General features: G+C 41.2%; 1 protein-coding gene across 6 annotated transcripts in view; it reads right to left on the reverse strand.

Annotated features, from left to right (window-relative positions):
- The window catches only part of LOC147260981 (solute carrier family 12 member 7-like), an 88392-nt gene that overhangs the window by 31987 nt on the left and 29721 nt on the right, over positions 1-26684 (reverse strand). For all 6 annotated transcript variants that reach the window (XM_086205153.1, XM_086205154.1, XM_086205155.1 and 3 more), the window contains 6 exons: positions 26230-26404; positions 14288-14406; positions 14038-14136; positions 12634-12753; positions 4001-4105; positions 1093-1261 (listed from right to left, as the gene is read on the reverse strand). In XM_086205153.1, coding sequence (XP_086061279.1) covers positions 1093-1261; positions 4001-4105; positions 12634-12753; positions 14038-14136; positions 14288-14406; positions 26230-26404 — 787 coding nt within the window. The remainder of the gene's footprint in view (positions 1-1092; positions 1262-4000; positions 4106-12633; positions 12754-14037; positions 14137-14287; positions 14407-26229; positions 26405-26684) is intronic.

Consider the following 26684-nt stretch of genomic DNA (forward strand, 5'->3'; position numbering starts at 1 on the left):
CATTGATTTTTATTTCGTTCGTCTTTGAATTTTATTTAGTAATTTTTTTATTTTGCGCAATTTCGTGATGCGAAATTTCCTAACACCCCTAATATTTACTTTTCCAGATTTATACATTGGAGGTAAATGTCAAGTGAGTATAAACAGCAAGACAAAGCGGATACTGACACAGATTTTAAGCTACATATTCAACATTAGATGATGACTGAATTTGAAAAATTTACATATTTGATAATTATGTGTTACCAATGATGACTTGATTGTACAAAGATACATGATTTAAACAACTCATCAACATCTGGTGAATATGCATATTTTTCATTCTACTACCATACATTCTGCTAAACTAACTATTGGTCAGCTAATCTCTCAAAAATTGGCATGATAATATAGTCATAAAATTATCCATCCATCCATCCATCCATCCATTTTCTTCCGCTTATTCCTGTTAAGGGTTGAGGGGGGGGGGGGCTGGAGCCTATCCCAACAGCTACAGGTGAGACGCAGGGTACACCCTGGACAGGTCACCAGTCCATCCCAGGGCCAACATACAGAGACAAACAACCATTCACACTCACAGTCATACCTGCGGTCAATTTAGAGAATCCAATCAGCCTAGTCTCCATTTGCATGTCTTTGGACTGTGGGAAGAAGCCAGAGTACCCGGAGAGAACCCACGCAGGCACAGGGAGAACATGCAAACTCCACACAGAAAGATCCCGTTCCCGAGCCGGGACTAAAATCCGGAACCTTCTTGCTGTGAGGCAACAGTGCTAACCACTGCACCACCGTGCCGCCTTGTCATTAAATTATAAATACTTTAAATTACATACCTGCTGATACGTAAAAAAAAAAAACAACAACATGAAAGCTTTATTTCAGCTTAGTCTGAATGTTTTACAAATGTTTGACTAAGTTTCTAGTGGACAAGTGTACCAGGCTGGTCCATAAATACTCTGGAGGAGATTCCCTATCTGTGCTTCTATTAATAGGTGCCGTTTCCTTCTCTGCAGTTTATGCTAAGAGAAGAAAAACGGAATCTTGGGGAACACTGGATAAGACCAACAAAAAAAAAAGCGGGATAAAACAAACCTGCTCTCCAATTTTGGCATCATTCCCTCGGGTCATGTACGTTCCCTCAAGAACTGAACAGACAATGGTCAGACCTTTTCCAGCTTTAAGCTGTGTGGTGAAGGACAGGAGATGAGGATGCTTCACCGCAAGTTCAGAGTCCAGTTTGCACATCACTAACAGCTGAGGCCTGAGGGGAGACAGAACCTTATATCAATGGGCTATGTAAAGTAAGCACTGTGATAGAAAACCTGCTGCTATCACCTAAATATGAAGGGTTTTGTTTAGTTTGGATTGTAGAGAATGTGGAACTTGTACAAATATAATGACTGCTGACTATTATTGAAATAAAATGTATATAATCTTAAAGAGTGAACCACTCTCCAATTATTCATCAGCAAGTGAGATATATTCTACTTATTTTAAAAGATTATTTGTAATGATTTGAGTAACTATAATTTATGGACTAAATGCCTGCAACTGGTAAACCAAACATATGAACAGAGAAAATGAAGTCAGAAAACATGTCGTATAAGTTTCCCAATTCCAACCCAGTTTCCAACGCAGCTGTCACAGACTCTGGTGTGAAGAGTTTCCTTTTTTAAAAGACTTTTACACAAGTGATTCAATAAGCTTGTGTGTTAACTATGTCACTCACCTGTTTATGTGTCTACTTTTAAATATCTAGCTGCATCATTACAGAGCTGTAATTAATGTCAGAAAGCTGAAGGAGTGAATTGGTTCAGAAGACTGGTCTTCAGTGATTGTTGTGTAAAATCACAATTTTATTATTTGTGTCAAGCTAGAACATATTTCATGGGGAAATTAATTCCCTCTGATGTCCTCCAGCTGCTCTGCCTCAGCTCTTAGGGATGTTCTGAGTATCCTGAGGTGTATTTGTTCCTAAAATTCTACCAGCTGTGCATGACCAAATGTAGCCTGCAAGCCTGCCAGGATTGTTTGACAACAGACGATCAAAAACAATGCTTGATGTAGAAACTGCAGAGCTTCCTGCGGTTTTAAACCTTCTCTAGTGTTAGGGTTGGCACTGAACCATTTTTAGGTTTTAATTGCTTAAAAGTACTTCATCGATTTGTTTATTGCATCAAGACATTTTGACTTTGTCAGGAACTTCTATTGAAACAAAATTGAAAAAAAAATCTGCTTTACTAAATCATAAAATGTTCTGGTGAAAATTATGACCATGATGTTGTTAGGGTAAGTGTAGACCCAGTTCTTATATAAGATTGTAAAACAATAACAAGTGCCAAAACTGAAATCAGAAACACACCATCAGCCAACAGCCCACAGGCAGCTCTTCCTTCAACCACTTGAGCTTCAATTAAAAACCTGTTATGCATGGCATCTACAGATTTACACAGGCAAATCTGCAAGCAGCATCTCTGAAAAAAAGAAAAAAAAAAGGAAAATGCGCAGTACTCGATAAGATTAGTGGACTGCAGGGTCACAACGTAACGTGCCAGCTGTGACCTTGGACAAGAACTTCTCAGGAGGACACCATGGTAGGCACGGTTAAAAAACAAAAAACAAAACCTGAGCTGCACGCTTAAATGTTGCAGTTGAAGGACAGTTCCACTTTCCTCTAAGTTTTTTTTTACAGACACCACCACTGCCGTTTCATACTGTACAAAAAAATGACGGAATGTGATACTGATGTCCACTCTTCAAACAGATGCAGCTGTGTCATCAGGAAGTGGCAAAAAGCCCATAATCATCCTGGACTATAAAAAAAAGAAAGAGAATAGTATGCAACTTGGACATGCTGACTGCCACCTATACTTGCCAGTGAATGACCAGAAGATGACCGATGGTTGGGTTTTACAACATCCTTGATGTGTCTGCATACAAAGCATTTGTGTTGTGGACCTACATTCACCAAGGGTTGAACTCAACTAAAAGAAACAAGCGGGGAACATTTCTTGAGGAGCTAGGGAGTTCCCTTGTCAAGGTGCACATGGAGTAAAACGAGAACAGGTGCTGCGAGATCCAGCCACTGCAGCCTTGGTCACACAACTGCAGAGCTCACAAGTACTCCATCCACGCCCACAGCAACATGAAGAGCATCAGCTCCAACACCCTCCTCAGCCAGCCCTGTGCCAACATCACCCACAACAGGTACAGGCACAAAAAGTTTTTTATGGGACTAGTACTTGATTTCTGTTTGTTTGATATGCTTGATTGGTTGTTGTTGTTTGACCTTTGACTCATAACACCATAGATGTTGCTATTAATAACATGAATTTTCTAATTAAAAAAAAACATTTAAGAGATGTTTTAATACCCTTCTGTAATAGTCAGGTAACATAACAACCTTTTATTTATTCATGTAAGTCTCTTGAAGTTCATTTGACATTTTTTTATATTGAAAATGAGGGGTTTACTGTCAAAAGAAAGGCCCAAGGGGCGAATAAAACATATTAAAACCAAACTTTTCATGGATAAGGAAGCTTAACTAGGTTAAAAAAAAAAGAGAGAGAAATACAAACTGAATGATAAACGATTGTTCTTAGGGTAATTTTTGGCTGATTTAAGGCATGGGTCAAAACTGACCCATTAACATAAGAGATAGGAACACAAAGCTAACACAAGAGGAAGGTTTAGCCTTATGTTACTCATTGATGACTTCTCTGTTAACTGCTACTTGCTGAACTGGCTCTGTAGCCTCACTGAGAACACAGCCAAACCTAGAGCAAATATAGACTAACAGTCAACTGAATTAGAGTTTAACAACAGGGACTCAAATTCCAAGGTGGTTTATGGAGTTTTCTCCTTTGCAAGTCAGGATAAAACAATGCACCTTAACTGAAATACAAAGACCATATATCACAGCCAGTCATGAAAATGCTGAATTGCTGTTGTAAGCATGATGTGGACAGGATGGCCGATCAATCAAGGTCATAACACTCACCTCCAGTTTTTGGTGTGTGGTGGGGCTTCCTCTAGACGAATGAGAGCATAGCGTGCTGCATTTAAAGACAAACCTCGGATCCCATCTCCCCATTCTTTCACTGCCCTGCAACCAGAGTCAAGGCAAGCATTTCAAGGCAGCATTTCTAAAGATAGTTGATACTTTACTGTGCAAATGTTATTTGACAAGATTCAGTGACACAATTAGCATTCATACCATCAGGCAGTTATTTCTAGCAATGCCAGTGTATTAGACTGTTCAGCTTTCATTTGTATACAGTACATAATTTGAAACAGTATGTCTTTCAAGATATTTCACCTGTGTCTTGTAAATCAACCTACCTGCAAACTCAAAGAGGAAGAAATGTTTATAAACCAATCCCCGGAAGGGGATCGTGGGGCATACTCCTCATAAGAAAAATATTGTGATTTTAAAAGGACCCATATTATGCTCATTTCAGACAGGTTATTGTGGTCTCTGCAGTCCCCACTACATTCCCTTTAAAGTTTTTGTTGATAAAAAAAAAACCACTGATTTTGTGTTCAAGCATTCCCATATTTCCTCTGTTGCTGGCCCTCTCTGAAAGAGCTCTTTCTGTGAGAAACCCTTTAATACTGTAGAGTAATGAAAGCTTCTAATGATGACCAGGACACTTTCCCTTCAGTTTGAAAGATTTACAGCATAAACAAATAACAGTTATAAAAAGAGTAAATTAAGGCATTTGAACCATTTGGACTACATCTCTTTTCACAAACTCCTTTCATTATACTTCAGGTGGAGGCCAAACAGTACATAGCTTCATCTGTTGAACTTTAAAATCAGAATCCGAATCAGAAATCCTTTATTATTCCCTTGCAGGAAATTGTTGAATTGCAGTGCTCCATTTCACAGTAAAAATCAATATATAATAAGAAAAAAATAGCGAATCAAGGATATAAGGAGATATCTTTTGTACATATTTACATTTTTACACTGAATGGTATATTTGTATTGCACGATTTAACCAAGAAAAAAGGAAACTCTATTGGATGGGCTGCATCTTAGAGGGAGGAGTTTGATAGCCATTGGTTGGAATGGAGTCTCCGGCTTAAGTGCTTTTACTGCTGGCCGGCATGTGATAGAGAGGGTGTGAAGTGTTGTCCAAAATGGTCCTAATCTTGGACAACATTCTCCTCTCTGACACTTCTGTCAGAGTCCAGTTCCCCTCCTACCATATTTTTTGGTAGCTTTGGGAATAAGTTTATTAAGTCTGTCAGCGTCCTTCACTTTTAGTCTACTGCTCCAGCACACAACAGCATAGAGGATGGCACTGACCACTACAGACTCATAAAATATCCGCAGCATTGTCCAACAGATGTTGAAGGACCTCAGCCACTTTAGGAAATAGAGGCGGCTTTGGCCCTTCTTATATATAAGAAGGGCCAAAGCCAATGATTCAGGAGGTTAGTTAGTACGACTTAAAAACATGAGCTTTTTTTGACATAAAAATACTTATTGTTACTGTCCATTGTTTTATTAAGTTGATAACTTATTTCAAGAAGTTCATCAAAATTAAATACAAGGAATCAAAAAAATATTGATTTTGCATAAGCATTTCTGCCTTCACGCAACAAGGAGAAATATTAAGTTAGTGAAACTTAATTTGTATTAGAGTATTGAGTTACGTGTGCATATTAACACAGAGAAAGTGATCAGTAGCCATTTTATGCTGCTAGAGTGCACCAGCAAAAGCAGGGGAGAAACGGCAAGAAGTCAAAGTCAAGGTTGGATGAACCTTACTGGGTGAGTAAATATCTTTTTTATTTTCTGAATTTTATGTGCAACAGCAAGTAACTATAAGCGCTCAGTTCAGTTACACAACACTAAAATTGAAATGTCCGCACCATGCTTTATCCTCGGACTTTAGCTAGTTAGCTCATGTCTTGTATGGAACATTGTAGTCATCTACAGCAGACATGAATCTTCAGCCCTCATGTTTGCAGAAAAGATAAGGTGAAGAATACATTAACATTACAGAAATGCGCAAGCCATTAGTCGCTAACGCTAATAATGATACGTGAACAGAGATACCTTATCCGTAAGCCATTAATGCTAAAAAGGACTGGTAAATGCAAACATTTTTTGTCCTTTTATTCACAGAATGAGTCTGTGGAAATGAGGAGAGAGGCTGCGATCTGTGGATTGGTGGTGTATCTCGGAGAAAAGGAGAATCTCTTTTAAGATCAGTTGGTATATAAATCTGATACGGAAAAACTGTACTTTGTGTTCATCTCGTTTTTAATAGTTACTCATGTTTTTAATTCTGATCGTGATTCTGATCTATGTATGCTAGGTTGATGGGGATTATACCAATGAACTGCTGAAGATCATTGTGACCAGAGGTGCCACATGTGTCCAAGCCAGCATCGTGATTGAGGGAACAGAAGTCCTGGAAGGCCTAGACCTACCCAGAGCCTGTGCCTTACTAATGGGGCTCATCTACTCCCTAAATCTCAGCTACCCGAGGGAACTTAAAAATACCTTTGAAGTGTTTCAAAAGGTGTTCCTTGAGCTGGATTTTATATTGTGTTTGTACATTTGTTAAGTTTTTGCTGTACACTTCTCTTGCTGTGTACACTTTCTTCAGTACAAGTTTTTCAGTATGGTTTAAGTACTTGAAGTACACTTCAAGTTCAGTAAGAGTTAATGTCTCAGGTCATAAACTGCTGTATTAAAAATGTGAAGACTCAGGCTGTCCACGAATTCAGCAGGAACTGTTGCATGTATTTGTACATCGTGTCTGTACTTTTGTTTTGATGTATACACATTATTCTGCAGTTAAGTGCATATTAATATTCAGGCAGGGCTTTAGCATTTACCACATCTGAAGATATTTCTGGTGTATTGTTAAAAAAAATTATTGATATATTGTTAATAATAAACACTTTGACGGTGAAACTGGAATTGCCACGTCTAATTTATTCTGACTTAAGAGAAATAAGTTACCAGTACTCAATAAAATTGAGGTAACATTTTGCATTGACTTTTCTGAGTAGAATGAAATTAAAATAAAGGAGTTACAGCAACTTAAATAAAGTAATCTGACCATTTATTAACGCTAAAACTTTTATATAAAAATTGAGTTGGTTTAACGTAATTAAGCTTGTAGAAGACAAAACAAATCATGTTGGTTGTACTATACTAATTGAGTTAGTCCAGCTATAATAGCCTCATGGGAAATAGTTAATAATGGCTTAGTTGGAATTACTTAAAAAGATAAATGCAAATTGTTACAACAATTTTTTTAAGTTGAGCCAGTGTAATTCTTTTTAGAGTGTAGAGGGCATTTTTGTTTTTAGTCCAGTACAGTTTATTGTCCAAGTACACCCCTAAGTACCTGTAGTCCTCCACCATCTCCACACGGAGATTTCCATGGATGAAAACGAGGGACACTGGAGACTTAATTCTCCTCATGTCCACCACCAGCTAATGGTCTTGGTCTTTGTCAGGTTGAGCTGCAGATGGTTCTGCTCGCACCAAGTGACACAGTTGCCTACAATAGCCCTGTACTCAGTCTCTTCATCCTTGTTTATTCTGTCTTGGCTAAATGTTGCTCGCCTGAACGTGTACTTAGCTGTACAGAGAGCTAAACACTCTCCCGACCAAACTTCAAGGAACAGGCCTTTGCGTTGACTTGAGTCGTTTAATCAGGAAAAGTGTAAAACTGTTGACAAAATTGGAAACAGGAAAATACAATATTATCCAATATATGCAACAAATATTTTGCAAAACATACTTGCATAGAACTAAAAACATTATAGAAAACATGACAGACTTACAGACGATGCCTTTTACAAACTGCGAAGGCGTGAATGGCAAGATGGCTGCTGCCATGTGCTCCTAGAAAAATCCTCTGAAGGCGTGGCTAACAAAATGGCCGCTACCATGTGCTCTTAGCAAAACACTGAGCTAAGAGGAAGTGAACCACATGGGACTTCCTGTCTCTGAGATTAACAAAATAAAATACATAAAACAACCACTAGGGTGCAATATATAAAAAATAACAAATAGATCCAAAGCCATCACATTGTTGATGCACTCAACTACTGCAGAGTTATCAGAAAAGTTTTGAAGGTGGCAGGTCTCAGTGCAGAAGCTGAAGTTCATGGTGTATAAGGTGAGGAGGAAGGGAGAGAGGATGGTCCCTTGGGGAGCCCCAGAGTTGCAGATTATCCTGTCTGACCTACAGTGCTACAGGCGCACATACTGTGGTCTGCCTGTCAGGTAATCCATAATCCAGGGCACAAGGGGAATATCCATCTGCATTGCAGTCAATTTCTCACCCAGTAGAGCCAGCCTGATCGTGTTGAAAGCACTGGAGAAATCATGATGTGACCTCACAATACTCGCAGGCTTGTCCAGGTGAGCATAGACATCGTTGAGCAGATAGATGATGGCATCATCAACTCTGAGTCTGGGCTGGTAGTTGAACTGGGGTGGGGGGGGGGGGGGTGGGGGTCTTCATGATGTGCGACGTCAGTGCCACAGGTCTGTAATCCTTGGAGCCACTGGGATGCGGTGTCTTCAGCACAGGAACAAGGCGTGATGTCTTCCATAGAACAGGGACCCTCTAAAGACTCAGGCTCAGGTTGAAGACATGTTGAAGCACTCCATCCAATCCGGTCCTGCAGATTGAATGAGTGGTGCTTCTTCAGCTGTCTTCTTACACTCGATCAGGCGTGATGTACAGTGTGGAGGTGGCAGGTGGGGGAGGGGTGGAGGTGTGATGTTAGAGAGAGCAGTCAGCACGATGGCCCAGGGAGGAAGTGTGAGAGAGGTCATCACACGCAGATGATGGGCTGTGAGAGGAGGACAGGAGAGAGAGTGGAGTGGGTGCTTGTTGCAGGCCAGCCGTAGAAGAGTCTGTGGGGGGGTTGAGCCAGGGTCACCGTGTAAAATCTTTTAAGAAACAGATTAATTTTGTTTGCCCAGTTCACACTGCCTTCAGCTCCTCGGTTGGTTGGTCTGAAACCAGTGATGGTCCTCATGCAACTCCAGACCTCACTCATATTGTTCGGCTGGAGTTTCTACTCCAGCTTCTTCTTATACCTCTCTTTGGCCTTCTTGATCTTTGTTTTCAGCTCCCTCTGTATCATTCCCACCTCGTCTCTGTTGCCAGCTCTAAAAGGCCTCTTCTTTTTATTCAATGTGTCCTTGATGTCCTTTGTTATCCATGGCTTGTTGTTTGGGTAGCAAAGGACGGTCTCTGGTGGGACGATAGTGTCAACACAGAAGTTGATGTAGTGAGCCCATCACAATCTGTGAGCCCATCAATGTCCTCTCCATACAGCTCACAGAGTGTCTGCCAGTCTGTCATCTCAAAGCAGCCCTGCAGTGCTTCATTAGCCTCATCAAACCATCTCCTTATGGTCCTTGTGGTCACAGGCTGCTTCTTCACCAAGGGCACATTAACAGGGACTGAGGTGAATCAAGTTGTGATCTGACCTTCCAAGTGAAGGGAGGGGAGAGGAGGTGAATGCATCCTTAATGTTTGCAGACAGCAGGTCGGTGGTCCTTCCCTCTCTGGTGGGGCAGCTCACAAACTGTAAATGTGGGGAGTGCTGTGTCCATGGTGATGCGGTTGAAGTCACCCGAGATGACAATGAATGCACTCGAGCGTTGAATCTGTATCCGGGCTAATGCGGAGTGAATGATGTTGGTCGCCGACGTCAGGCTTGCCGAGGGAGGGACATAAACTGCCACAATTACGACGTCCAAAATAAAAGCACTTCCCATCAATTCAAATATGTTATGTTAGTAAGTCCAGTTTCTAGTATGAAATATTGCAGTCAGAGGATAAAGGTAACCCTTACATCTTCAATATAAATGTAGGATGTATAAATATAGATGTAGGACCACTGTGAGTGTTACAGGCCAAAACTAACAGTGGTTATTTTGATGATTGCTGACAATAAATTGTGTTATTGGTTTGTGCTATTCTCAGCAGACTACCACAAGTACCATAAATTATTTTGCAGACTTTCCAGCTGACACAGTAATGATTTGGAATCATTATGTTGGGTCAAGGCAAACTCCCACTACATCTGCTTTGTTTTCTGAATGTCTCAATGTCTATCATCATAGTTATGAGGGAAATAAAAGAATGAACCATTGATCCATTTACACTGTACGTTTATGCACAATTCACTAATGTAATCATTGGCTGAGGTAGGTTGGGAAAGACCTCATGGACTACATTAGGACACCCTTAAACTTGGTTTGGCAGGTAAACATTAATTTAATAGGTCATTACCTTACATTAAGTCAGTTAGACAGAATATTACATAGTCAGCAGCAAACAAAATTTTGTGGCTCTATTCACTGGTGTCCACTGCTCTCTCATCTAGGGAAAAGGTGAAAAAAAATGCATCTTGATTGTGATGCACCAAAATATGTGCCGTTTAATTGTGAAGAGGATCTTGACAACAGGTTTTCTGGTCTCAAATCTTACTCTGGTTCATGTTTCAATGCATATTTTAATTCAAAACAGCAAATTTCCCTGTAAAGAAACTACTTTGCACGTAGCCCTGTTCCTAGTGTTTCTTGCCCAGTCACCTCCTTCCCTGTCCTCATTTTCACTCGCTGTTACTTGTCATTAATTGAGTTGTATTTTAGTTTGGCTTTCTGTTTCAGTCATTGTCATATTATCTTTTATGTTTCTCTGTTGTTTCCATGTATGTTCCTCAGTGTGCCAGGTGGTTTTGTTAGGAACTTAATTCCCAATCTCATGCATGCTTGGGCATACCTTCCTCCTTACAGTGTGATTAGACTAGATTATCCACCTCTGGATAGATTGTCAACAGTACACGAGTAACAGCATGCCTGTAACAATCAGTTTATTTTGTCTTGACGCACGAGGCCATAACAGCTGCATCAGTGGGAAGTTTAAATGCACCTATGCAACATCTTTAGTTGAACCATTTCCTAAGTCCCCTGAGGGCAATAGAGTAGTGACAAAAAGAGAGTTGCTCATCCACATTTTTCTTGTACTTAAGTCACTTCACAGTGTGGGATATTGTTTGTCCTTTTCTGTGGAGGTTTACTCTTGCTCTATGAGCTGAAATACTGTGACAAGCAAGTAATTTATCACTAGCAAACAAGTCTAACCCTGTAGCCATGTGGCCCTTTGCACACATCACCACACGATACCCCCTTAGCCGAATGATACAATCTGAATAATCAAAATTAATGAGACACCCCAGAAGATAATCGTGCATGTGCACATCTTCCTGTGCAGTGGATGCCATTAGAGACTTTTACTGTCACAGGCAACAAAGACAGAAAGGTAGGGGAGCTGTTTCCTTGGTTAGGATGAGAGGCCTATTGTCTATTCCTACAATGGGGAATTATTTGAGAGAGAAATAGCTGCCACTGCTCCTTGCACTGGACCAGAGTACCCACTGACGGAATGCAAGGATGCCCCTATTAGCATCACTCTTTTGGAAAGATGGCTATGCTCAGGGATGCTTATTTACTAGAGCCCCTTTCACACTGCACCAAACACGCAGATGAACACAGGTGTTTGGGCACTCTGAAAGGGTTGACTCGTCATTTCGACCCACGTCCACCCTCCAAGCGACCCGGGTGTTTAGCGGCTTGCCTCAGCTCTGCTCGGCTTGCCTGCAGTGTGAAAAAGGCAACTCGCGTTGTCTCAGGTTTCCCATGACCTTCCTGGGTACAAAAACCTGCTTTGACACGTGTGTTCCAGTGTGAAAGGGGTATAGGAAGTTCATGCTTTATGAGGTGAGAGTGAGATGAGACATGCTGGAAAGTTCTCAAAGAAAACTAAAACCACCCAAGAGCCAACACTATAAAAAATATCAAGTCAACAGTTATGTTGGCTGAAAAAAAAGAGGTAATGCATTTCCTCTCCTACTCTGTACTTACGCTCATAATGTTACCGTATTTTACCAACCAAATTCACAATAAAGCTGTACTCAGGTGCATATTTGTCTTTTTATATTGTCAGGTGGTGGAACCTGTAAAGTTATGAAAAACAGATTACACACTGCTCAGTTAATTAACTACACTCCACTTTAGTTAATGCTACTGCTCAAAACTGCTAAAACTCTTTATTTAAAAGTTACAACATTGCCTGACAAAATTAACCAACATCTGATTGTGCAGTGATTTCACATGCATTCCCAAGTAAACAGCTGCTCGGCAAGAGTGTGACTCTGAAACTACAGAGGAGTGTTACTCACATCCCTGCAGTTCCAAGATCAGTAGAGGACAGTTGCCAGTTACATTACAATGAATTAATGTTACAAGTCATAAATACACTGGCACTGTTTGTCAAAGAGCTTTTCAGTACTTCAGCACTGATCAAATCATGTGCCAGGGCCAATAAATATCTGTCCTTGGTATTTATCCCTACCTGCAGCTGTACCTCCATAATAATTAAGCAATTTTATGAGCACAACACCAGAAATTCAATGTTTAAATCAAAGGGTCGTTGGTTTGAACCTTGCTTCATCTAGGAACCTCTATTTGCTCCTATTGTGTATACTGGTGTGTAGATATGTGAATGAAGACACAATCTGAAAGGATTTTGAGTGCAATGATATGAATTAATTTAAAGTCTTTAGACTCACCCTCTGTACTCAATGTACTTGTAGATGCAACCTGCTATAACCATGGCAACCAGGGCATAATACCAGGAGGAGATGAACATGAGAGAGAGGCAAAGACTCATTCCTAAGAAAGACAGAGTCCTATAGGACAAACATATAAACACCAATATGAATATTATTCCAACTTATTATTTCTTACTGATATTTTCTAATATCTGTGATATTAATAGTGGGTGGAATATACTGCCCACCCCAAGTCAAGGACCTTTTCACACCTGTTTCATCTGGCCAAGACTTCTGAACATTACAGTTGAGTACAATATTACAGATGTGAAACCTCCAAGGCCAAAACCAAACAGCTGATTTGGTCTGACCAAAAGAGGTGGACTTGGTCCAGATCAAACTAAGCCAGGGTTCAGTAAATTCCACCCATCCATCCATTTTCTTCTACTAATGCTGATTAAGGGTCGTGGGGGGGCTGGAGCCTATCCCAGCGGCTTTCGGGCGAAAGGCGGGATGGGTCGCCAGTCCATCGCAGGGCCAACATATATAGACAGACAACGACTGACACACACAGTCATACCTATGGTCAATTTAGAGTATCCAATTAGCCTAGTCGCCATTTGCATGTCTTTGGACTGTGGGAGGTAGCCAGAGTACATGGAGAGAACCCACACAGGCACAGAGAGAACATGCAAACTCCACACAGAAAGATCCCGTGCCTGAGCTGGGACTCGAACCCCAAACCTTCTTGCTGTGAGGTGACAGTGCTAACCACTGCACCATGCAGGTTCAGTGAATTCCTAATGCGAAAATGTTTCTTTAATGGGTTGGACTTTTGTATCATTTAAGTTCTAGTGTTTTACATACTGAGAACCAGGGGAGAAGAGAGGAGGAAAACATAATCAAGCTTGGTATTGACTGGCATCTTCTCCTCCTTTCCTGCTGGTGATGATACGATTTGCTCATAACAAGAGCATTCATTTGGTGAATATGCATTAGTCTCAATTATTTCAGTTGAAGCTGATAAGACTGGTAGGTACAATGTCACAATAGTAAAAATGTGGTAAATCTGTAAATTAGGTTTTGTCATAGCTGGCTATCACCCATGCTAGCCACCTGTTCAACTGACACACAAACTGACATCCAAAGAATGGCCAATCAAAACATTAATCAGTGTCACGTATAGAGAATCACAGCCCACAACGATGATGATGATGATGATGATGTTAGTATGTCACACAATAGTACCCAGCCGCAATGTGAAGTCAAACTAAATGTATCAAATACAGTATATACAGAATAACAACCATGTAAACCTTCTGTCAGACCATTGTATGGACATTCATATGTGAAAGGTTTTAAGACTTATCTTATTCCACAGGATTTTATAGTGCAGGGTTGAGCTGAAAAACCTGTACTTACCAGTGATAGAACTTGAAACGAGGTCTCCAGTTAGGGGTACGGAGCAAAGTCTGAACAGCACAGGCCAGGTTGACAAACAGATAGCACATAAGAAAAAACCTGCATGAGCACAAGAGCATTAACATGTGAAAATTTTCTACAAAGAGTAAAAAATGTGGAAAATGCTCATCACTTGCGCAAAAATTGGTAAGAGAAGTAAAATGACAATTGAATGGGAATAGAAGTTGGCAATTATATTTTAACAATGTACATGGAAAGGATGGGGGCCACATCATCCAACGAAGCAATGAGGATTCCTATTTCACAAATTCCAACTGTCAGCAGTAGAGCCCATGTGGGCTCCCCATTAGCCTTCCCATGGCCGAAAACCTGAGAACAACAAGAAATATGGATTTCACAATCAACATACATGTTCATGAATCCCAGCTAGGATTTTATTACTACCCTATTGTTAATGTAATTTACATTTAGCATATAGTTATCATTTCTTTATCTCTATGGTATTTGTTACCATCCATAAATCCATTTTCTTCCACTTATCCTATTAAGGGTCAAGTGGGGCTGGAGCCTAACCTAGCAGCTTTCAGGTGATAGGTGGGGTACACCCTGGACAGGTTAACAATCCATTGCAGGGCCAACACATATAGACAGACAACCATTCACACTCACAGCCACACCTATGGTCAATTTAAAGCTTTAAATTTTAAAGTATCCAATTAGCCTAATCCCCATTTGTATGTCTTTGGACTGTGGGAGGAAGTCAGAGAGAACCCACGCAGGCACAGGGAGATCATGTCAACTCCACACAGAAACATCCTGTGCCTGGAATCTTCTTGCTGTGAGGCAACAGTGCTAACTACTGCACCACCGTTCCGCCCTATTTGTTAACAGCACTGTTTCTATTTATTTCTATTTCCCCTTTTCTTCTGTTATCTGACAAGGGGTTGTAGATAGAAATTAGCATTCTCGCTGACTCCAGCAGGATAAAATTTCATACAGATATACAATAATGAGCTATGTCCCTATCGAATAGATACATAAACTAATGTAAGAGGAAAATTAGAATGATTATATGATTCAAGAGTCCCATATTGCATTGACATATCAAGCATAATTAAGTCTTACTACAATGAAATTGTTGACATATCCTGCAGGTGCTTCACAAAAAGACCAATCCAGTGAAGATGATCTGTGTTTTTAATGTGTTGCAGCTTCAGATTTTCTTCAGCTATAACTACTGTCTTCATTTACCTGTCACTGGCTTACGTTGGTTTTATCAACAAAATCTGTTCCTCGACATTTGTGAATCAGTTTTTGGTGTGTCAGGGGCTTACTTCTATGTATGCACCATGTCTGGCCCTGTGAGTTACACAACAGTTTTATAACAAGGCTACAATTCTGACCAAGTACCCACTATTTTTTTAAATTTACTCCCCTGTGTTCTCAAACCTTGGCCTTATCCAGGTATAACTGCAGGTCCCCCTCAACCTTGTCTGCCGTTACATCTTTTGTTAATCACATCATGGTCTTTCCCTACACCCTCATAAGCAGGTGGGACAGTGCATTTATTGTGGCCTTTAAGGTAACTCTCTCTTTTTGCCTGCTTTACTTAAATACAGATGCCTGCAAGCAGTAGTGGGGGTTCTGGCAAGCCAGACATCCTCTCTTTCCAGCATTTGACCCAGAATGCAATTTGAGGCTACAATCCACAGTCTCTGCCTCTGTGTGCTTTGGTGGATTGAGTCACTGATTGACAAGAATTGACAAGAAATATGACAAAAAATGTGATGTGGGTAATTGAGAACTGTTGGCCATCAAATTTATCCCTGAGGAATGGAGACACTTTTGAAGAGAGGGAAGCATCCAGGAAATGGTCCTACAAACTGTCGATTTATCTCTCAGTCTGTCCCCTCCAAGGTTCAACAGTGGGCACTCCCAGGTGTCCTGTCCCCCAGGTGTCGACTGTACCTTGTCACTTCTGAACATTTCTTGTGACCATCTTTGATCACTGATACCCATACCTTTTTCATCATCTGCACAAGGCATCCCATTAGTCACAACAGGTCTCCTCCATCTGCTGCTCCATCAACCACACCAGCACAAGTAAGCACAGTCACTGTCACTTTGTTGTTGGAATGATCAGATCACAAGATCAGCAGTGGCCTTAACTTTTGCCTGTCTCGGCCTCACTAACCCTCTCCCGACAAGGTAGCCAAGGTACATGTCTTGAGCTTTCCCAAACTCACACTTGGGGAAATTAACAACCAAACCAGCCTTCTAGTCCCTAAAAAACTCGGTCAGTAAGTATAATATGATTATGCCAAAACAAGCTATACACAATATCATCAATGTAGGTTACCCCATTGGGCAAACCTGCTATGATGGTATTAGTTAAGTTTTGAAAGGTTGGCGGGGCATTACTAATGCCAAAGAATAACACTTGACCAGGGATGAGGCAAAAATGGATGAAATGACTATCTGGTGCAGCTCTTTCTCTCTCTCTCTCTTGCTCTCTCTGGAAGAGAGAAGTGAACGGACTATGTGGGAACAACAGCACTTTACCATGGACTTAAACAACAGTCAGAAATACTGAAATATTACTTCAGTGCACTGTTGAACATAGTCAGTTCTCTGAATACTGAAGAGTTTATCAGTGGTCCTCTTGATCATTCCTGTGTATTTTTTGAGAGTGATATCTCAGTGCACACTCCTGTTCAAGTAGAGGTAATCACAAAACGGTGTATCACAGAAAACACTAGTGAAATTTTTAAGCACGCTTTCCCTTCCTCACCCGCCCTCCTCTGTGTCTCAGTCAATGAGCTTGTAGATGATTTAATCTCTAAAATTACAAGTGTGATTGATGCCATTGCTGCCTCTAAGGTGAAACCTGTGTCTGGTAAGAAAAGATCTATAAAAAGAGACTTCGCATTTGTAATTTGACACTTAGAAATGCAAGGCGGTCCTTCTTTTCTGACATCATCACCAAAAACAATAATAATGCATGTGCCTTATTTGCTACATTAGACAGACTAACAAACCCTCCCATGTCAGTAGCCTCTGAACCTCTGTCCGCCAGGGCCTGGAATGAATTTGCCTCCTTCTTCACCGACAAACTCCAGAAAATTAGACAAGCAGTCAGTGCCTCCATATCAGGTTCAGGATATGTGTTGTCCTTGTGTCCACTTAAGATTAATTCAAGTAATATGACACAATTTTATCCTATCGGCCATAAAAACCTGGAAGACATTATACAAAATCTGAAATCTTCCTCCTGCTGCCTCAATATTCTGCCACCAGGCTTTTTCAAAACTGTTTCTAACTGCATGGCCTCAGATCTTCTGCAAATTGTAAACACATCTCTTCTGTCAGGTGTCTTTCCACAGGCCCTGAAAACTGCAGTCATCAAACCACTTATAAAAAAAGAACAATCTAGACACTTCAGTAATGAACAATTATAGGCCCATATCAAACCTTCCGTTTTTAAGAAAAACCATTGAAAAAGCTGTTTTTCAACAGCTTAACAACTTCTTGACACTAAACAACTGTTCTGATGTCTTCCAGTCAGGTTTTTGACCACACCACAGCACTGAGACTGCTCTTGTTATGGTTTTTAATGACATCCACGTAAAAACAGACAGTGGCAGAATTGCAGTCTTAGTATGACTGGATCTCAGTGCAGCATTCGACACTGTCGACCACAACATACTACTAGACCGTCGGGAAAATTGGGTGGGACTTTCTGGGACAGTACGAAACTAGTTCAAATCCTACCTAAAAGACAGTGACTACTTTGTGTCTATACGTAATTACACAACTGAGCGGACAAAAATGACATGTGGAGCTCCCCAAGGCTCCATTCTGGGGCCTCTTCTGTTCAACATCTACATACTCCCGCTAGCTCAGATTATGGAAAACAAAAAAATATCTTAACATAAGTAGGCAGATGACACACAAATTTACTTAACCATATTACCAGGGGACTATGGTCCAATACAAGCAATGAGTATGTATATTGAACAAATCAATGATTGGATATGCCAGAATTTTCTTCAACTGAACAAAAACAAACTGAAGTAATTGTTTTTGAAGCCAAAGAAGAACGATTAAAAGTCAGCGCTCAGCTTCAATCAGTAATGTTAAAAACCCCAAACCAAGCCAGAAATCTTGGTGTAGTCATGGACTCGGACCTGAATTTCAACAGCCACATTAAGACAATTACCAAGTCCGCCTACTATCACCTGAAGGGTTAAAGGACTTATGTCTCAGCAGGATTTGGAAAAACTTGTCCATGCATTTATTTTTATTAGACTCAACTACTGTAACAGTGTCTTAACTTTGTTTATAATGTTCTTCGTCTCTTTTCTTGATATATTTTAATTGCTGTTTCTTCTTCTTTGTGAAATTGAGCTGTGGTAACACAACTTTCCCCGTTGTGGGATCAATAAAGTTCTGTCTATCTATCTTTCTATCTATCTATCACTTTGAATACCTTACTGTTGAATTGTGCTATACAAATAATCTATCTATATGTAAAATGAAAGGTTGGTCACATGTCGAGACCATTTATACTATTACCCTTTTTTAAAAATCTCTGGTATAAATAAATCAGGCTCAGGCTAGCCCAAAACATAGGCTCTTAAATTTTAGCTTGTATTGATGTATTTAATGAAAGTAAGCCAGAATATTTTATTCTTCCAAACTCAGTTTTTTTTTAAATTACGCTTTTTGTGCTCAAAGTGCTGTTCACTGTTGCCATGGTCACCAAAGCGCTGAGGTCTATTCTTTGGTCTTGTGACTTCCATCGTTCAACTGACTAAATAAACCCCATTTTGGTTTAGTACTATATCATAATGCTAATCTCAATATACGAGCTCGTCTCATGAGTACTTCCGATGTAATAATGATCTCGCATGTGATTGGAGGAGGCCAACGTCCATCCTGGCCATCGTCCAATCACGTGCGAGATCATTGGCATGACTCATGGAAGTACTGGCAAGACGAACACATAGACGTGTTTTTATCTCTGTATTTTCCTCAGTTTTTCATGGATTTGCTGCTTTGTTTCATGTTTCACAATGGCCGGACAGCATCTCACTCGCCAATCCTCTGCATGGACGCGATCAACCTCTTTCAGCAAGTCCGCACACTGACGAGAAGAAACTGCTGTACATTATCAGCGGGCTTTCTCATCAGCTTAACAGAGAGTTCACTATGTTTGCTACTGCTGTGTATGACCAGTTCACTGCAGTAAACTCCAGGTTGCTGATTACAGAGGACCGGTTGGCTGCTATGGAGTCAAAAGACTCTAAGAGTGTAATTCTACGAAGAGAAGACAGTGCACAATCCCAAAATTGTGGTAAGAATATGTTTGGTGGCTAGCTATGCTAAAGGTAAGACAAGTCAGTGGCTAGTTCAGCTAAAAAAGCCATAATGTAAGCTTGTAGTAAGCTGAAGTTCACCTAGTTGCCCAATAAAAGAAAAAATGAGCAGAACCAGTGTAAGGGGCATAATTAGGGCCTGTGTGTTTCAAAAGGGGGTGGGAGGAAGATGTGTATTGATGTACCACAGGTCAAAATTTGAGGAAACAGCATTGGGGCAACCAACATGTGAGCAAGGGATAGCTGCAATAGGAAATGCTATCAAATAGTCTAATCATATAACCATGGGCTGTGACACGCATATTCATACCAATCATTCAGTAGTGTCATTTACACGCAAGCATTCACACTCTCCCCACACAGAACAAAAAAACCTAACTTCATTGTTGGAACAAACACACTTTTATTTTACTTTGGAAGCTAAGATGTCAGCGGGTATGCCACAACCAGAGGGCACTGGCAAAGCAACCCTGAATCTAGACCCCGAGCACGTTTGGAACACACTCAATTATTGAAGCTCAAGCAGCAGCCATGCCTTCTGAAAAATAAAGCTGGACAGACAAAGGTGCGAGGAAAGATACAGAAACAAGATTGTGGCCATATCTAGATAGAAGAATAATAGCATCATAGGTACACATCAACCAGTGGCGTCATTTCAGTTTCAGACAAGGTATGGCAAGCCCCCCCCTTCCCATGAAGCAATTTAGCAATGTGAGAATAGCAGAACACAGCAAGCTGTTGTGATTTCAGAGCAAAATTAAGAAACTATATATCAATCAATATCAATTATCACTATCACTACTATGGACTAGATTATAGTCACAATACCCCACACAGGTGTTCAAAATATATCATTTTCTTTTACAAACAACAGAAGAATGAACCCAAATATCCAGGATACAACAGGAGACAATATTAGTCAAAAACTTTAACTTCAACCACATCCTCTTCTCCTCATCCCTCTTCTCCTGACTCTCTCTCTCTCTCCCCTTTCTTTTCCTTTTTCCTCCATTTTTTCCATGGAAACAATAAAACCAAGATTGAAACTGCTCTACAGCCATGAGCATAAGGTGGGTGAGCCTTTCATCCCCCATAGTGGTCCTCAAATAAGCTTTTACTCTATTGAGCATGGAGAAGAAGCACTCATTGGAGGCAGTAGAGATGGGCAATGTAGCCGCAATCTTAAAAAGCTTCAGTACCTCTGAGAAAGCAACAGGCAGAGTGCTGAGTTTTGAGAGGGAGGCAAGAATGCTATCATCATCATCATCATCATCTGTGTCAAAAGTCAAAAAAGCCTTAGCTGAGTGGCACTGGGTCTGGAGCTGTGTTGAGTCAATATGGCTCTCACAGAGACGGGCAAAGTCTTTAACAATACAGGTATCCATGAACTTAGGTGGGTTCATATCAAAAGCTTGGAGGGAGGATATGAGATCCTCATTCTCAGGGAAGCGGCGTGTGAATTCCATTCTGACCTGATCAACAACCTCAAAGAAAATCCTCCTATTTTCATTACCCTGTCTCTGGCCACTGGTTGACTCAAGAAGGAAACTGGTCAGTTTGTTTGTTGTTGTCTGTTTGTTTGTTGGACATTGATGTCGGACTGATGGAGGTTACCTTATACAGTCCAGAAGGTTGGAGCTTTTCTGCTGAAACCCTAACAAAAACAAACGCGACTTCCTGGTAGTGACCCGGGGAAGTCGTACGCTGCGTCCAACTTGCCAAGTACGTCAGATCGTAGGTCGCAGAGTAGGTCGTAGGCTGTCCGAAACCACAACTGGCGCGAGTTGCGACCTACTTAGCAACCTAAGTTCCAGCCTAAATACGTCCACATTGTTGGTCGGTTCAGGTGCATCCTATGGAGCAACCTATGGCCCATAATGCACTGCTGACTTCTTCTTCTTCTTGCTCTAAAAACTTGTGGACCCACAAGCCAAGTTTGTGCCACCAACAGTCTCCCGTTATTATGCAACACAAACATTTATAGTCATTGCTGATGTGTTCACACCAAACGCGACACGGTGTGAACACACCTTTACAGGTGCGTTAATGTGCTTAATAATAGAGAATGAATGAAGAGAGCGCTCAGAGTGGAGTGCAGTACAACAGTCAGGCCAGCAGGTGGGTCTTTCGTTGGTGCTGTCTACCTATTTGCAGTATCTGTGCTCTGCCAGCAGAGGTCGTGCTTCACTACCAATCTTCTAGGGTGTCCGAATGGTGCCGCCGTGTTTAGGTTGTAGAAGTAGGCTGTAACAGTAGGTCGTAGCAATAGGACGTAGGTTGCCACTTGGCAATTCGGACGCAGCCCCAGTGTGTGGTTTTAGCGCTAAATTCATGCGTAGTGACGTAGCGGTAGTGACGTTGCGGTAACCACATGCACAAACAGCCCCAAAGATCGTTTATCCTTAGAGGTCTCACTTCAGAAACCCCTTTATATGTTTGCATGCAGTGCGCTAAGCACGGGCCAGACAGAGACGAGCAGCAGAGAGGCATCAGCAGAAGAGATCATCGTCACGAATCGGTCCATGAGAATTAGAACAGGACTGAATTACGTCGTCCCGCTACGCTGCAAAAAGTCCTGGTATACCAGGGGGTTAATCTAGGAGTGCCAGTAGCACACTCCGTTCGTTCCACACCAGTCAAGGTATCGCAAGTGCCACACCTTGCCATACCCAAATGACGCCACTGTCATCAACTATAACAGACAGAATGGGGGGAAAGAATCCAGGAAATCACATTGTAGGATTTTTAATGAATTAATTTGCAAATTCCCTGGTAAAATAAGTATTTGGGCACTTACAAACAAGCAAAGGTTCTGGCTTTCACAAACCTGTAACTTGTGACGTCTGTTATTTATGGATGCACTCGAAAATGAATTGTTCATACAAGAGTTTTCTTACTATACCCTTGATTTTCTGCTACAACAGTAACAAAGGCTACCAACAATAACACACTATGCCGCCAGGGACTCAAATCCTGCAGTGTCAGACATGTCCCCCTGCTTAAGCCAGTACATGTCCAGGCCTGTCTGAAATTCGCTAGAGAGCATTTGAATGATTCAGAAGAGGATTGGGAGAATGTCAGATGAAACCAAAATAGAACTTTTTGGAAAAACTCAATTTGTCCTGTTTGGAGGAGAAAGAATGCTGAGTTGCTCCAAAGAACACCATACCTATTGTGAAGCATGGGGGTGGAAACATCATGCTTTGGGGCTGTTTTTCTGCAAAGGGACCAGGATGACTGATCTGTGTAAAGGAAAGAATGAATGGGGCCATGTATCGTGACATTTTGAGTGAAAACCTCCTTCCATCAGCAAGGGCATTGAAGATGAAATGTGGCTGGGTCTTTCAGCATGACAATGATCCCAAACACACCACCCGGGCAACGACGGAGTGGCTTCGTAAGAAGCATTTCAAGGTCTTGGGGAGGCCTAGCCAGTCTCCAGATCTCAACCCCATAGAAAACCTTTGGAGGGAGTTGAAAGTCCGTGTTGTCCAGTGACAGCCCCAGAACATCACTGCTCTAGAGGGGATCTGTATGGAGGAATGGGCCAAAATACCAGCAACAGTGTGTGTGAACCTTGTGAAGACTTACAGAAAACATTTGACATCTGTCATTTCCAACTAAGGGTATATAACAAAGTATTGAGATGAACTTTTATTGTTGATTAAATACTTATTTCCCACCATAATTTGCAACTAAATTCTTTAAAAATCAGACATTGTGATTTTCTGTTTTTTTTTCTCATTTTGTCTCTCATAGTTGAGGTATACCTATGATGAAAATTAAGGGCCTCTCTAATCTTTTTAAGTGGGAGCACTTGCACAATTGGTGGCTGACTAAATACTTTTTTGCCCCACTGTAGGTTTGGCAAATCTTTCAAATTCACTCACAGCATGCTTACATTCTTTTTCAAGCACCATTGACTCTTGTGTCTCCTGCTTGTGTCCATATATTAATCAGCTAGGCTGGCTAGGAGGTAGGGGGGGGAAGTGATGTCACACTCAACGACCGGCTGTCACAAGAAGTTCAAGCTTCCTGTTGCTTCTTCTTCTTCTTTAATGGCCATTGGCAACCAGCATAAAAGGTCCAATTCCGCTACCTAATGCTCAAGTGTGGATCAGAGACTGAATATTATATATTTATCCCGTCTGGCAAATAAACTAAAAAAACACTCCCTTGCTCAGCACACTCAGGAGATTCTTAAGTGTTTAAATACTCATAATCTGAATTCCAGGCTGTCCAGGCTCCTCCTTTATGTGCTGTCTCTCTTGGCTGAATTTTGTGCATTCCATTATAGCATCTATTATAGTTTCGTCAGTGGATGCACTTGCAGTCAAAACATAACTTTGTATTGACTTTGGTCAGTAATCTATTCACCCAATTGCAACAGCTGTGTTTGGAGAGTACATGTCTTCAGAGGAAACGCCTCTTTGTGTTTTGGTGATGGGGGGTAAGAGGAAACATCAGTATACATCTCACCTTTGACAACGCTGCTTAGAAGCCCAGGTATGGCTTGTATCTTGGTCAGTTTGCATAGACAGGTTAAATGTTTTTGATTGTCCTGGGAATACTGGGTTTTCATTGGAATGACCCAGTCTTTTCCTGTTGCAGATGATCCCTTCTTTCCTTGTTCTACCTAAATTCTTTATTACTTTTTTGAGTTTCATTGTTCCACCTTCTTTGTTATTCTACCAGTTATTTGCCCCAAACTATTGCCTAGCCCTCTGTGATGTTAACATTAGTGAATCTTCATTTTCTTTCTGTAAAGCTCATACTTTGTGCTATATGCTTGAACATACATAAATTCAACAATCATGAGCTCTATCAGCCTGGAGTGTGCTTGCAGTACTTTGTACAGGATGTGTTGAACACTGGAGTTGAAGGATTTCATGCTCTTGAGAACTGACTCTGAGTCAGAACAAAATAGAATGTTTCCCATTTATTTTCTTCTACCCACTACAGTGGGGGCAAAAGAGGAGCCACAAGTCCATTTTTGGTATTACATAAGTCCATGGTTCTATCTCTAGAATGACTACTGTTGGGCTCACACCAATATCATTCACCCCATATCCTCAGTGTGGCTTTCACCAACCGATCCAAAGCTTGCTGTCCATCCTGTCCCTTGCTCTTAGTATTACTGCAGTACCACCTTTGTGGGGATGTTGCTTATTATGGTCTTTGAGATTAGCTCAGTAGTTGGTATGCTTCCCTCTTGATATCTGGGGGCATCTTTTTCCCCATAACATGCAGGGCTGGGATAGGCATTGTCTTCACTGCCCCACAACTATGTCTCAGAGCTTTAGCTTGTATCCTATACAATTAGAATTTAAATCCTTTTTTCCCCATTAATTTTTCAGAATATTCCTGCCCCAAAGTGTCCCACCGCTATAATAAATAGAGGGAGTTGTGTGTGACACATGGCCTGATTGACAACTCAGGAGTGATGAAAGGTGTGTATTTTTGTGTATGTGAGTGTGAGTTTGAGTGACAGGCTTGGTCAGAGCATAGACTTGAGCAGGGGCTTAAAAACAAACCTTGATGAGGCCCTTGCCCTGAGGTCGGGCACCAGGTGCCTTGGATTGTGCGGCAGACAGTTGACACAAAACTATGGTCAGCGAGAGACGAGACTCTCCATTGTGTGGCATCTGCTTTCTCTAAAGTGTTGTCTTCTAAAGTACTTATCTGCACTGCATTGAATATGCACACAACAACTTGTCAATCACAGCTAGAGGTATGTCACCATCTGAATGTGCAATCATTAGCCAACCATCTTTGTTTCCAGCCCTGGAGGGTGAGGTCTTTCTAATGTTGTCATAAGGTATGAAGGACACCCATACTGCTTTGCTCTGCTGACCACAAGAAGCATCCTGCTGACCAACATAGGATACCTGCCCCTTGATACTAACCATGCCAGACTGTTTGGCTCTCCTGGAAAACTTGACCTTAAACACTCTTGGATGCACCCTTGCTCTCGCTGGTCCTGGACTTTTCCCGGAGACACCCAATCAAGCCTGGTGGGCTGCCTGAAGGCATCTGTTGAAGAAGGCCCTGTTATGGACCTGGCTGTAGAAGGAAGTGTCTCTCTGGAGTGGACATGACTTTCCCACCCAGACTTTCCATACACCTGTCTCCCTTGTCACACCTTTCTTCAATTGAGCTCACCTCCTGGCAGAAACATCCCTTGACTTCTCACCAAGCTCACCACCTGGCAATAAATATGCCCTGACTTCTCTTCCACTAATTGACAGATTGTTGTTCAAAATACTGTGGTGCTGACCAGGTTAAACAAAAATTTGTTGTGCTTTTGCTCAAGTGTTTCTTTTTTGGCAGTTTTCTAATTGAGTATTCCCTGTACCTCAGACATACACCTACCTGTCTTTGACAACCTCACTGCTTGCTTGCCATTCAGCCAGCCCATGCTCCACCATACCTCCACCATTTAATCCTGCATCTTCATGACAAAAATAAAGCTTTTAAAATCCCCTACTGCTGGTGTCCTGTATTTCCCTCTCATTTTCAGTGTCTGTAACATAATAAAGGATCTGTGGTCCATCCATAATGGTAAATGGACTCGTTTGTATAAAGAGCTTTTCTAAATTAGAAAGCACTAAATTTATAGTTACACCTCATTCCACCATTCACACATTTGCACAATGTTGGAGCAAGGTGTCACAACCCACTAATCAGGAGCAATCATGGGTTCAGTATCTTGCTGATAAGCAACAGTGACATGGTCACCAGCAACCCTGCAGTTGCTAGACAGCCACTCTGCCTGATATATGATATGAAAAACAAAAAGCTTTGCAACACTAACCTGTAAGAATGGAATGATGCCATCACGAGCAATGGCCTGAAGCAACCGAGGGGCACCAGTGAGGCTCTGAAGCCCTGCCCCACAACAGGAGAAGAATGATCCAATCACAATCACCCAAGGTGATGGCCAGGCCAAAATACCAATTACTGGGTTTTTCTTTACTGAGTCACCAAACCTGGAAGACCCACAAGAAGGTTCATGTAAAATTTGATCTATAATATACAGTATGATGATGATAATATTATAATAACAAAACAGCCTGCCTTCTGGGAGGTTATATAAAAGATTAGTTTACCTTAAGAAAATTCAAATGCATACACAATATTTTGTCTGCCAACATGCTGACAACAGCCAGAGGCACTATGTTTTTAGGTTGTCTGTCCATCAGTCAATTTGGCAATTTGTCCCATTCATGCTAACATAATATCTCTGGAATGGGTACACCTTTTTTTTTC

Source organism: Aulostomus chinensis, chromosome 5 (genome assembly GCF_037954235.1).
Source record: "Aulostomus chinensis isolate RoL2024-O1b breed Wild chromosome 5, RoL_Achi_v1.0, whole genome shotgun sequence".
Classification (NCBI taxonomy): Eukaryota; Metazoa; Chordata; class Actinopteri; order Syngnathiformes; family Aulostomidae; genus Aulostomus; species Aulostomus chinensis.